The sequence below is a fragment of the Lethenteron reissneri genome, chromosome 68, assembly GCF_015708825.2.
Source record: "Lethenteron reissneri isolate LAM-NWPU_2019-01 chromosome 68, ASM1570882v1, whole genome shotgun sequence".
Lineage (NCBI taxonomy): Eukaryota > Metazoa > Chordata > Hyperoartia > Petromyzontiformes > Petromyzontidae > Lethenteron > Lethenteron reissneri.
In genome coordinates, this window is record NC_083846.1 from 2,933,625 (window position 1) to 2,946,878 (window position 13,254).

The following is a 13,254-nucleotide window of genomic DNA, read 5'->3' on the forward strand; positions in this document are numbered from 1 at the left end:
GAGATAAAACACAGAACCAGAGACATATAGACAAACATATAAGCAGACAGATATCACAGAGATACTTATATGTCTGTCTATATGTCTCTGGTTCTGTGTTTTATCTCTCTCTCAAATTTAACATTCTCAGGAAGAACGTAATCAACCAGGTAGGGTGTTGACTGTTATGTTATCCGACTCTCTATTGTATTACATTACATTTCTAAGTCTACTAGATTTGTGTTTCTATTTCATTTGTACCTGATGATGATTGCTTGAGTTGCAATCAAAACGTCGTATGCTAGTATTTAATTTATTATTTTCTCTTTATACGTGACTTTACCGAAAGAACCAAAGAGTATATAGCTCCTATTTCCAGAAGCGACCTGGCTATCAGAAATGATAGCTCAACGAATTGGGATTTTCATCGTCATCGTGTGGACATGTTATAGCAGCACTCAACTACTCTATAAACGCGTGACGTTGATTCTGAACGTGAAGGGAAAAAGCGGAGAACCCGGAGAAACTTCCACGCGACCACTGGGAGAGAGAAAGAGAGACGCAGACTCCAAACATACAGCAGGCGTCAGAGTCGGGATCGAACCCACGACCTCCTGTATACCAGGCGAGGTAGTTAACATCTCCTAGCCACTGTGATGATGATGATTGATGAGAGAGAGAGAGAAAATGCAAACTCCAAATATACAGCAGCAGGTGTTGTCATGGTCGGGATCGAACCCACGACTTCCTGCATACCAAGCGAGGTAGTTAACATCTCCTAGCCACTGTGATGATGATGATTGATGAGAGAGAGAGAGAAAATGCAAACTCCAAATATACAGCAGCAGGCGTCGTCAGGGTCGTGATCGAACCCACGACCTCCTGCATACCAGGCGAGGTAGTTAACATCTCCTAGCCCCCGTGGCACCCAAACCCCCCCCGCCCCCCCCCCCCCCGCAAATGAAGAAAGCGACAGGCACCCCCTTCTCCGGCCATGATAAACCAGCAGCACACAGCAGCGTGCGGTGTCTTTATTTCAATTCGGGGGGGTACAAGCTGCAGGCTGGAGCTCGCGCGCGTATTCATTCAACTCCCGGGACGCTTTTGGCCTTCCGCTAACAGGCGAGGGCACGTGTTACACAGGCCACGTGTCACACAGGCCACGTGTTACACAGGGCACGTGCTACACAGGGCACGTGTCACACAGGGCACGGGAAGGTTAGTACGGGAGCCAGCGGAAGGTAGGGCGCGTACAGGTGCGGGCAGGTGGCACGGGTGTGGGGCACGTGACACGGCTGTGGGACAGGTGGCACGGTTGTGGAGCACGTGACACGGGAGTGGGGCATGTGACACGCGTGTGGGGTAGATGGCACGGTTGTGGGGCACGTGACACGTTTGTGGAGCAGGTGGCACGGGTGTGCCCGCAGGTGGCACGGGTGTCTAGGGCAGGTTCTTCCAGGACAGAGGCGAGGTGCGAACAGCTACAGACGCACACGCGCAGCCGGGTCGAGTAGAGGGGGGGGGGGCACCAGGGGGGGGGGGGGGGCACCAGGGGGGGCAGTCGGGGGCTGGGAGGGCTGCAGCTTCCATCGTTGCAGGGGCCGCAGTTGCGTCGCCTTACTGAGTGCCGGCGTCGAACATCTTTTTCCTGCCCTCCATGCCGGACATGGCCTCGATGTTCTTGCGCCAATCGCCCACCTCCTTGTCCTGCGGAGAGGCGAGAGGGGGGGTGGGGGGGGGGGGGGGGTGGGGGGGGGTGGGGGGGGCACGGGCTGAGCGTGTGGTTCGTGCGGGGAGCGGATCCAAGCGTCGTCGTCATCGTCATCATCGTCATCGTCGTCATCATCATCGTCGTCATCACCGTCACCATCGTAGTCGTCATCACCGTCATTATCGTCATCATCGTCATCATCATCGTCGTCATCACCATCACCATCGTCGTCATCGTCATCATCATCGTCGTCATCACCGTCACCATCGTCGTCGTCATCACCGTCAGTATCGTCATCATCGTCATCATCAACATCGTCATCACCGTCACCATCGTCGTCATCGTCATCATCATCGTCGTCATCACCGTCATTATCGTCATCATCGTCATCATCATCGTTGTCATCACCGTCACCATCGTCGTCATCACCGTCATCACCGTCATCATCATAATCGTCATCATCGTCGTCGTCATCACTGTCATCATCGTCATCACCGTCATCATCATTATCGTCATCGTCGTCATCATCATTGCAATCATCACCATGATCATCTCCATCATCATCACCATCATCATCACCATCACCATAACCATCGTTATCATCACAATCATCATCTCCATCATCATCACCATCACCATCATCATCACCACCACCACCATTATCACCAATCAGTCAGCCGGACAAAGCATTTCTCTGGCTCCCCTAAACGTCCGTCAAGAATAAATAATAAATAAAGTTCCGCTGCCCCCCCTCCCGCCTGCCCCCACCGCTCATCATTGAAGGCCTCACCACTTCTTTTTCCTTCTCCTCCTTCTTGACGGACTTGAGGTTGGCCCGGAGGTCCATGGACACTTTGTGCTTGGAGCCCAGCAGGGCCCGCAGCATGGCGTCGGCGGACATGCGCACGCGGCGCAGGGGAGGGCGCTTGAACTTGCCCCTCAGGTCTCCGATCTTCATGTTCAGATTCTCGATCTGCGCAGATCACGTGGGGGAGAGGGAGGGAGAGAGAGGGGAGGGGAGAGGAGGGAGGGAGGGGAGGGAGGGAGAGGGGAGAGAGGGGGGAGGAGGGAGAGAGGGGGGAGGGAGGGGAGGGGAGGGAGGGGAGGGTGGGAGAGAGGGGGGAGAGAAGGGGGAAGGGAGGGAGGAAAAGGAAGAGGGGGTTGGGGGGGGAGAGGGAGGGAAAGAGAGGGGAGGGGAGAGGAGGGAGGGGAGGGAGGGAGGGAGGGAGGGGAGGGAGGGAGAGAGGGAGGGGGGAGAGAGGGGGGAGGGAGAGAGGGGGGAGGGAGGGAGGGGAGGGAGGGAGGGAGGGAGGGAGAGCGAGGGGAGGGAAGAGGAGGGAGGGAGGAAGGGAGAAGGAGGGAGGGAGGGAAGGAGAGGGAGGGAGGGTCAAGGGGTCGTTATCACCGGGGGTCAATGAAATTCAACAACAACCTATCCCCATGCAGATGGAACAGATGGGAGACGAGTCCCCACGTTTCGATGTAAAGCTTTCGTGACTGCAGGGATTCGTCTTCTTGGTTCTTTCGGTAAAGTCACGTAGAAGGGAAGTAATAAAATAATAAAAAAGACGCTGTCTTCTCGACAGACCTGTTCTTCACCTGAGGACGGCTGCTTGCGTTGTGGCCGAAACGTCGTGAGAATTGTATTTTATTATGTTTTAGTTTTATTATTTATTATTTCCCTTCTACGTTACTTTACCGAAAGAACCAAGAAGACGTGTCCTCCACGTGTTGGCTTGCGTGCAGCGACGCGAGCGACGCGCGCCGCGTTTGAGTGTCTGCCCGTTCCACCTCGCTCGCGAGCGATCGACCTCTCACCTCCAGGTTGTGTTTGCCGACCTTCATCTCGCAGTCGTACCTCTCCTCATCCGTCACATCCACCTGCTGGTGGAGCTTCTTGCACAGGTCCTGGAGGAGGAGGGAGGGAGGAGGATGGAGGAGGAGGGAGTGAGGGCGTGGTGTGAAGGCCTGCAACTCAACATCAAGGAGGGCCTCGGTTCGATGCCCCGCTCATGGCGCCAGGTTTTCCGTGCGGAGTTTGTTGTGGCCGATGGGTGGTGGATCAGGAATCTGGGGAGCTCGGAGGACACCCAAGTGGCGCCCGTGTCGGGAATCGAACCCAGGCTCCTTCCAGCTGTGATGCGCGACACGTGTCAGCCCTTAGCCCGGTTAATTGGGCATCGCGAGTCACGGATAACTTTAGGAACTTCGCCCATCTCTGATGTCTTATCGGCCAAAGTGGGGCCACGTCTGAAAATTGGTGAAGATCACGCCAATGATATATCATCGGCCAAAGTGGGCCCCCCTTTGAAAATGAGTGAAGATAATGCCAATGATGTCTTATTGATGAAAGCAGCCCCCTCTGAAAATTGTTGAAGATCATGCCAATTATGTCTTATCGGCTACAGAGGGAGGGCCACCTCTAGACCGCAAGCGCTCACCATGAGGTCCTGGCTGGACAAGCCGGACAGCTGCAGGGGAGCCACACGTTCCTGCAGGTAGTTGACCTTCTCCTGGGCTCGCTCAATCTTCTCCTTCTCCAGGAGCTCCCGCGCGAACGTCAGCATCGCGCTCTGCACGGGAGGCACGACGCGGGAGATGAGACGGGAGACGACACGGAGCTAAAGGCTGCAAGTTGCGTGCTCGCGCCACCGCTGAGCTATCATTTGTGGCCAGGTCATTTGAGGCTGAGTCGACCTAAGGGGAGGCCCAGGAACGATTCAGATAATCGTCACTGGCATTGGCCGTGAGCGGGAATCTATCTCGGGTCGCGGGGTTCGTAGCGCGGAAGCGCTAACCGCTGCACCACCGCTCCCCTTAACATAAAGACCAATACTCTCTGGTTCTTTTGGTAAAGTCACGTGGCTCGAAAAAAATAACAAAATAAAACACGACGCTTGCCTTCAGGAGGTGACTCACCTGATTCAGGTGACTCACCTCCTGAAGACGGACGCTTGTGTTGCGACCAAAACGTCGTGATTTATTTTGTTATTTTTTTTCTACCCACGTGACTTTACCGAAAGAACTAGAGAGAATGGATTCCTGCGGTCACGAAAGCTTCAAATCAAGAAACAACCATCCAGCAGTTCCTGAAGAACTGCATCATGGTCCTCTCGTCTTGGGGTCGCCGTAGATTGGTCGGGCCCGAGGCGCACACGTGGTCTGCGTGCGCCCAGCGGGCAGCACGAGGTGCGAACGTCTCACCTTGAGGTGGTTCTTCCTCGACACCGACACCTTTGGCTTCACCTGGTGATTGAAAATCAAAGCGGAATTACCATTAACGATGATGGTGATGATGACGACGATGACGATGACGACGATGATGACGACGACGATGATGACGATGATGATGAAGATGATAATGACGATGATGATGACGATGATGAAGATGATGACGACGATGATGACGACGATGATGATGATGACGACGATGATAACGATGATGATGACAACGATGATTATGATGATGATGACGACGATGATGATGCCGACGACGGTGATGATGACGACAATGATGAAGACTGTTGGGGACACGCCCTCGACATGTCCCGCTGTTGGTGCGGACCACTTCTGACAAATTCAATTCGACAGCTGGCGGACGAATTGATGGTGGTTCATGGGCGCCGGAAGAGGATGACCCCCCTGCTCCCCCAACAGAACTACTTCTTGGTCAGTTCTAAGATGCATTGGGGTCGAGAGTGAACCCACAGCATTGACGAGCACGGAGTTTACACCATTGGAACCTCATTTGCCAGTAAAAAATATGATAATTGATTTTTTTACCCTTCTATCTGGCAACAAAACTGACACCTTTTTTACAAGGAGTCATGTTTGCATAGACCACAATACCTGCAGTCATAATGCAAACAAAAAACACAACTCTGATAATATATGCACTGTCCTTGAAGTTGATTGGTCCATACCCGAGACAGCTTTCCTTAGAGCCTAGTCTCACATGGTGTTGGACCAGATGACGCCAAGGACAGTGCATATATTATCATAGTTATGTTTTTTTGTTTGCATTATGGCTGCAGGTATTGTGGTCTATGCAAACATGACTCCTTGTAAAAAAGGTGTCAGTTTTGTTGCCAGATAGAAGGGTAAAAGAAACCAATTATCGAGCACGGAGTTATTTCTCACTCTCTCTCTCTCTTGTTTTGTCTTTGCCAGGTAAATCGCCATGGCGAGGTCGGTTGTGATCACGTGTTTGGAGGTGACCTTTGCCCTCCAAACACGCGACCCCTTCGCGCCCTGGAGCTGTGAACTTCATTGGCCACTGTGCCCTACGGGGCCGTCCATAAATGACGTCACGCGATTTTGGACGATTTCCCCCCCCCCCCCTTCGTCACACGGCGTCACAAAAAATCAGACCCCCCCCCTCAAATATGACGTCACAAAGCTCTGCCCCCCCCCCCAAAAAAAAACATGCTTCAAATCGCTTTAAACTATTGTCATTGTAGCGCGTATTTAAAGTGGCGCTGCACTCTGATGTTGTAGGAAGAAAACATTTATTAAAAAGTCTATTTAATTAAGTAGAACGTGTTTGTCTATATTTGTTTAAATTTGCGCATTTTTACGTGACGTCACAATTCTCAACCCCCCCCCCCCCCCCATCGTCACAAATGTCTGACCCCCCCCTAGGTGCGTGACGTCATTTATGGACGGCCCCTACATCGTGTACAGAAATGCGATGCCAAGCGTTCTTACCTCGTCCCTGTTGGAGGAGATGCAACGACAAGAGAGAGAGAGAGGCATGGTGGTTAGTTTACAGTCGTGGCGGTGAATATACAACGACCAGTTGCAAGTGTCTGCGGACCCTCCTACCACACTGGTACTGGCAGGAACCCATTGGTTCCACCAGCCCACAGGGGATTATTGTGTCCGTCCGTCCGTCGTGCAGGGAGGGGCTGGGTGGGGAGGGGAGGGTGAGGAGGAGCTGAGTGGGGAGGGTGGGGAATGGCTGGGTGGGGAGGGAGGGGCTGGGTGGGGAGGGGAGGGTGAGGAGGAGCTGGGTGGGGAGGGTGGGGAATGGCTGGGTGGGGAGGGAGGGGCTGGGTGGGGAGGGGAGGGTGAGGAGGAGCTGGGTGGGGAGGGTGGGGAATGGCTGGGTGGGGAGGGAGGGTGGGGAGGGGCTGGGTGGGGAGGGTGGGGCTGGGTGGGGAGGGGAGGGTGGGGAGGGGCTGGGTGGGGAGGGTGGGGAGGGGCTTGGTGGGGAGGGGAGGGTGGGGAGGGGCTGGGTGGGGAGGGTGGGGCTGGGTGGGGAGGGGCTGGGTGGGGAGGGTGGGGAGGGGAGGGTGGGGAGGGGCTGGGTGGGGAGGGTGGGGAGGGGCTGGGTGGGGAGGGTGGGGAGGGGCTGGGTCGGGAGGGTGGGGGGGCTGGGAGGGGTGGGGCTGAGGGGGGTGGGATGGGTGGGGCTGGGTGGGGAGGGGCTGGTCACCCCATGGTGCCCTTATAAAACTCAACGTTTAACCTACTCACGCCGGCTTGTGCCCGCCCTCACAGTCGGGAATATTTGCGGAATACACCACGCCGCCGTTGACCCTGGCCATTGACCGAGCAACCCAACGTTCCTACCAGCTCCCTCCGCAGGAATGTGTTCATAACGACGCCAATTACCATCTCAATGCTGATCTCATGATGATCATGAAAGTAACACCCCCCCCCCCTTCCCACATTTGTCTTTCCACGCGGGCATATGGCCATCATCTCTCTCTCACGCAATCTCTCTCCAAATCTTTCTCTCCAAATTTCTCTCTCTCCATCTCTCTCCATTCCATTTGTGTTGCTGGTGACTTTGTGTATTTCATATCGACATCGCCTCCAGTGCTTTTGCTGCTGGCGGCAATAAAAGTTGTTTAAAAGTCAAACGTCTCTCCAAATCTCTCTCTCTTCATCTCTTTTTTAAAAAAAAATACGATCAGAGGAAACAAGAAGATGCTCTCCCCATGTCTCTCCATCTCTCTTTAAATGCCTCTTTCAATGTCGCCATCTCTCTCATCATTTCTACATCTCTCTTTCAATCTCTCTCTCTCTCAAACTCTCTGTAAATCTCTCTCTCTAAATCTCAATCTCTCACTAAGAAATGGGCCCTTTTCAGTTCGATTCACGTGGCGCTCCATCGCATCGTATATCACACGAAGAACGCGGGGTTCATTTTAGCGTTAAATGTCCACGCGATTCGCTACAGCAGAAGCCTGAACAGACTGTTGGGGCAAGTGCTGTTAGCTGTTAGCGAGCACCTATGAAGGCCGGCACGGCGCACGAGGGGGTGGGTGGCCAGCACCACGCCCGGCCGCCTTTGTCTCCCCAGTGGCGATGTTTACTGCACACCGCACCAGGTACTCATTTGAGGCCGAGTCGACCTAGGCGAGGACCAGGACCGGTTCAGACAACCGTTAGCGGTGTCGGTGACCGCGAGCGGGAATCGAACTCGGGTCGCCGGGTTCGTAGCGCGGCGTAGCGCTAACCGCTGCACCACCGCTCCCCCACAGATTTGTGGCCCGCGCGGACATCACATCCTGTGCGTTGTCGAGACGAGCAGACGAGTGTGCAGGCCGGTGCAATTGCGTGGTAGCTAGGAAACGTTGAATGTGTCACTCACCCCATCGCGGCTTGAGGAGTGGGTCCCTGCAACAGACACGGAGGGAGAGAGAATACGCAGAGTCAATCACGTTGGTGTTTTTGTGTTTTGTTTGTTTAAAATCAAGTGGTGGTTGTAGTCGCTCGTTTGTATTGCAGAGCCAGCAAATGTCGTTATCATCATCATGATGGTCATGAAAACACAACATCTCATAGCCACCGAAATTATAATGAGAGACGCAAACTCCAAAAATACAGCAGCAGGCGTCAGGATCGGGATCTAACCCACGACCTCCTGCATACCAGGCGAGGTAGTCAACATATCATAGCCACGGTGATTATGAGACACGCAAACTCCAAATATACAGCAGCAACAGGCGTCAGGGTCTGGATCGAACCCACGACCTCCTGTACACCAGGCGAGGTAGTCAACATCTCCTCGCCACCATGATGATGATGAGAGACGCAAACTCCAAATATACAGCAGCAGGCATCAGGATCGGGATCTAACCCACGACCTCCTGTACACCAGGCGAGGTAGTCAACATCTCCTCGCCACCGTGATGATGATGAGAGAAGCAAACTCCAAATATACAGCAGCAGCAGGCGTCAGGATCGGGATCTAACCCACGACCTCCTGTACACCAGGCGAGGTAGTCAACATCTCCTCGCCACCGTGGCGCCCACGCTAGATGGCAGCACCTGCCACGAATTCTTTCCCTGATGTCCAGAACTGCACGCTCACTGCTGGCAGGAAACTCTCTACCCCCACCCCACCCCGCCCTGCCCCCAGAGTTCGAATTCCCAGAGACGATATCCCAGTTACGCACAACAGTAGCAACAGCTGCAGCAGCAGCAGCAGACTCATCACGCCGCTAATTGCAGATGAGTCACTGTTGCCAGATTTGCTCTGTCCGTTTGATGTTTGTTATCAGAGATGTCCTTTCCACTACTCCCAGTTCGGCGCCCTTATTATAACTACTAACGATTTTTTATTTTTATTTTACCAGGCAAAGCCCCGCTGAGTTGCGTAGCTCTTTGAGATTTTTTTCCAGAAGCGAGCTGGCTATCACAAATGATAGCTCAACGAAAGGGGGTTTATCACGCGGACATTTGTAGCAGCCGAATACTCTACAATGTATGCTTCTAAATGTGGGGTTAAAAACCGGTGGACCCGGAGAAAAAATTCCCGGGTCCGAGAGACACGCAAACTGAAAATATACAGCACCCGGCGTCAGGGTCGGGATCAAACCCGCGACCTCCTGTATACCAGGCGAAGTAGTCAACATTGTGTGTGTCTTGTGTGGCGTGGTGGGTGGACGTGTGGTGGGTGGGTGTGTGGCGTGGTGGGTGGGTGTGTGGCGTGGTGGGTGGGTGTGTGGCGTGGTGGGTGGGTGTGTAGAGTGGTGGGTGGGTGGGTGGTGGGTGGGTGTGTGGTGGGTGGGTGTGCATCGTGGCGGGTTGGTGTGAGCCATATTTTCCGGAGCTCAGCCCCTGGACAGCTCCGGCTGAAATTAAAGTTCTGACCCATGCCAGGCGCGAGACGCGGCCTCCCCGTCTCAGCCCTTGCGAGACGTCCTTGGAAGAGATCTTCCCACGAGATAAACAAGAAAAAGATATTCTCCTATCGCTGCGATGAGCGAGCATCTATCATCCCCGCAGCAGCAGCGGCAGCAGCAGCGGCAGCGGCTTTTTATGCGTAGCCATCGAACACAGACGGATTCACTGCATCGCGCAATTTCAGATGCGCTTCTGGGGGCCGTCTGGAACGCTCTCTTTCCTTCCGATGTTACGAAGCCACTGTGCACTTTTAAATCATCGTCAGGATTGACAAACTCACGTCTTAAGAACTGCTTTTTGTGTGTTTAGTTTGCTTCCCGGCGCTCTCTGCACACGCGACTGGTGCGGTTGGATACGTACGGTGTGAAAAAAGTTAAGCATACATATATATAGACTCACACAGATAACCATAGACTCACACAGAGACTCAGACTCACACAGAGATCCATAGACTCACACAGAGAACCATAGACTCACACAGAGACTCAGACTCACACAGAGGTCCATAGACCCACACAGAAAACCACAGACTCACACAAAGGCCCACAGACTCACACAGAGACCCACAGACTCACACAGAGACCCATAGACTCACACAGAGACCCATAGACTCACACAGAGACCCATAGACTCACACAGAGACTCATAGACTCACACAGAGACCCATAGACTCACACAGAGACCCATAGACTCACACAGAGACACATAGACTCACACAGAGAGACCCAAAGACTCACACAGAGACCCATAGACTCACACAGAGACCCATAGACTCACACAGAGGCCCATAGACTCACACAGAGACCCACAGACTCACACAGAGACCCACAGACTCACACAGAGACCCACAGACTCACACAGAGACCCATAGACTCACACAGAGACCCATAGACTCACACAGAGACCCACACACTCGCACAGAGACCCACAGACTCACACAGAGACCCACAGACTCACGCAGAGACCCACAGACTCACACAGAGACCCATAGACTCACACATAGACCCATAGACTCACACAGAGACCCACAGACTCACACAGAGACCCATAGACTCACACAGAGACCCATAGACTCACACAGAGACCCACACACTCGCACAAAGACCCACAGACTCACACAGAGACCCACAGACTCACGCAGAGACCCACAGACTCACACAGAGACCCATAGACTCACACAGAGACCCATAGACTCACACAGAGGCCCATAGACCCACAGACTCACACAGAGACCCACAGACTCACACAGAGACCCACAGACTCACACAGAGGCCCCAACAGTCTGTGAAGGCTACACGGGGGAGGAGGTGGGGATCTTTGTCTTTGTAAGGCTCCGTGTGTGAAGGCCACTACTATCACTCCCACCCACACCCATGTGTGTGTGTGTGTAAGGCAACCACCACCACCCACCCACACCCACCCACCTCCATATCTGTGTGTGTAAGGCCACCACCCATCCACACCCACCTACCCCCATGTGTGTGTGTATGTAAGACCATCACATCCACCCACCCCCATGTGTGTGTGTGTAAGGCCACCACCACCACCCACCCACACCCACCCACACCCACCTACCCCCATGTGTGTGTGTGTGTAAGGCCACCACCACCACCCACCCACACCCACCCACATCCACCTACCCCCATGTGTGTGTGTGTAAGGCAACCACCACCACCCACCCACACCCACCTACCCCCATGTGTGTGTGTGTAAGGCAACCACCACCACCCACCCACATCCACCCACACCCACCCACACCCACCTACCCCCATGTGTGTGTGTGTAAGGCCACCACCACCACCCACACCCACCCTCCTCCATATCTGTGTGTGTGTGTGTAAGGCCACAACCACCACCCACCCACATCCACCCATCCCATGTGTGTGTGTGTGTGTAAGGCCACCAACACCCACACCCACCCCCTCCCACGTGTGTGTCTGTGCGTGCGTGCGTGATGCCGCTCCGCCAGCCAGCTCCGTCCGCTTAAGGAAGGCGGCTTCCCTCCGCCGTTCCTTCGGCCGCGTTCGCCGCAGTCTCGGCGCAACACCCGATACTCGGCTATTTCCAATCGCGTCGGGGCGTCCCACTCAAGCAACGGCGCCTTGTATGGGCCGCGAGAGTGGACAGCTGGGACATGGTGGGGGGCACACGGGGGGTGGCACTCAAGAAATGCTGAGCGATGCAGATCGAGAAGGAAGATGCTTTGCGGTGGTGGTGGTGGTGGGATCTTTGATGGTGACAACCGCAGTGTGGATTTCTGAAAGGCCAAAGAAACGTTAAGCGGGCCAGGCTATATTTGTGCGTGTGTGTGACCATGCGGCTGGGTCTGTGTGTGAACAGGGAGGTGGGTGGACATCACGGGGCAAGACATCATGAACGGGGGCCCCCCTTTCTTCTAATCCGGGTCGCCTAAAGGTGCCCGATTATAGAATGGTCAAATAACAACCACGTGGGGTGTTCGGGTTGTACCGCTGCTGCTGCTGCTTCTGTTCGGGCTGCGATAGTCCGACGTTTCGGTCTCGCAGCACACTTCGCGAACAAGTGAACGCGAGTTCTTGGTTCTTTCGGTAAAAGTCGCGTAGAAGGGAAATAATAAAATAATAAAAATAAAACAGCGTCTGAATGAAGACAGCGTCATGAATGAAGAACAGGGCTGTCATTCAGACGCTGTCTTTCCGACAGACCTGTTCTTCACCCTGAGGACGGCTGCTTGCGTTGTGGCCGAAACGTCGTGAGAATTGTATTTTATTATGTTTTATTTTTTATTATTTTATTATTTCCCTTCTACGTGACTTTACCGAAAGAACCAAGAAGATGAATCCCTGCAGTCACGAAAGCTTTAAATCGAAATTTTATTATGTTATATTTTTATTATTTTATTATTTCCCTTCTACGTGACTTTACCGAAAGAACCAACAAGATGAATCCCTGCAGTCACGAAAGCTTTAAATCGAAGTGAATGCGAGTTCTTGAAGATGTCGATTTTTTTTATTATAATCGATTACGTTACGTTCTGGGATATACCAGAAACACCCCCCCCTCCTCCCCCCTTAAACAATGGTGCCACCAAGACACAGCCAGCGTGACGCGGCTGATGGTGACATCATCGAGCCCCGCACAGCACCTCCCGTCCAGCGGCACATGTCGTTAGTGTCCCGTTCCGATGAGCGCGTCAAGGTCCACGTTTGCCAAAAATGTTATTATTTTTGTTGTTGTTACAAAAATAACCGCAAATTACTCTTCACAATGAAGGGATTTTTTTTTTGGGGGGGGGGGGTGGTTTGATGGCTTACAAATATAAATGTGCCGTTAACTATCCACCACCCGACACAGCCAATTGCTAACGGCTTGTCGCGCCAATAAAAAGGTGCGAGTTTAGGTTTCCAACTTCAGTACCACCGGTGTGTTGGAGAGTAAATCCACAA

At 53.5% G+C, this 13,254-nt stretch overlaps 1 protein-coding gene across 1 annotated transcript in view; it reads right to left on the minus strand.

Moving 5' to 3' along the window:
* Positions 1–963: 963 nt before the first annotated feature.
* LOC133360360 (troponin I, slow skeletal muscle-like) overlaps positions 964–13,254 on the minus strand; it is a 277,194-nt gene continuing 264,903 nt past the window's right edge. The window contains exons 2-6 of the mRNA XM_061579040.1: positions 4,895–4,938; positions 4,132–4,263; positions 3,509–3,598; positions 2,481–2,663; positions 964–1,686 (exon numbers count right to left, since the gene is read on the minus strand). Coding sequence (XP_061435024.1) covers positions 1,597–1,686; positions 2,481–2,663; positions 3,509–3,598; positions 4,132–4,257 — 489 coding nt within the window. The 5' untranslated portion in view covers positions 4,258–4,263; positions 4,895–4,938 and the 3' untranslated portion in view covers positions 964–1,596. The remainder of the gene's footprint in view (positions 1,687–2,480; positions 2,664–3,508; positions 3,599–4,131; positions 4,264–4,894; positions 4,939–13,254) is intronic.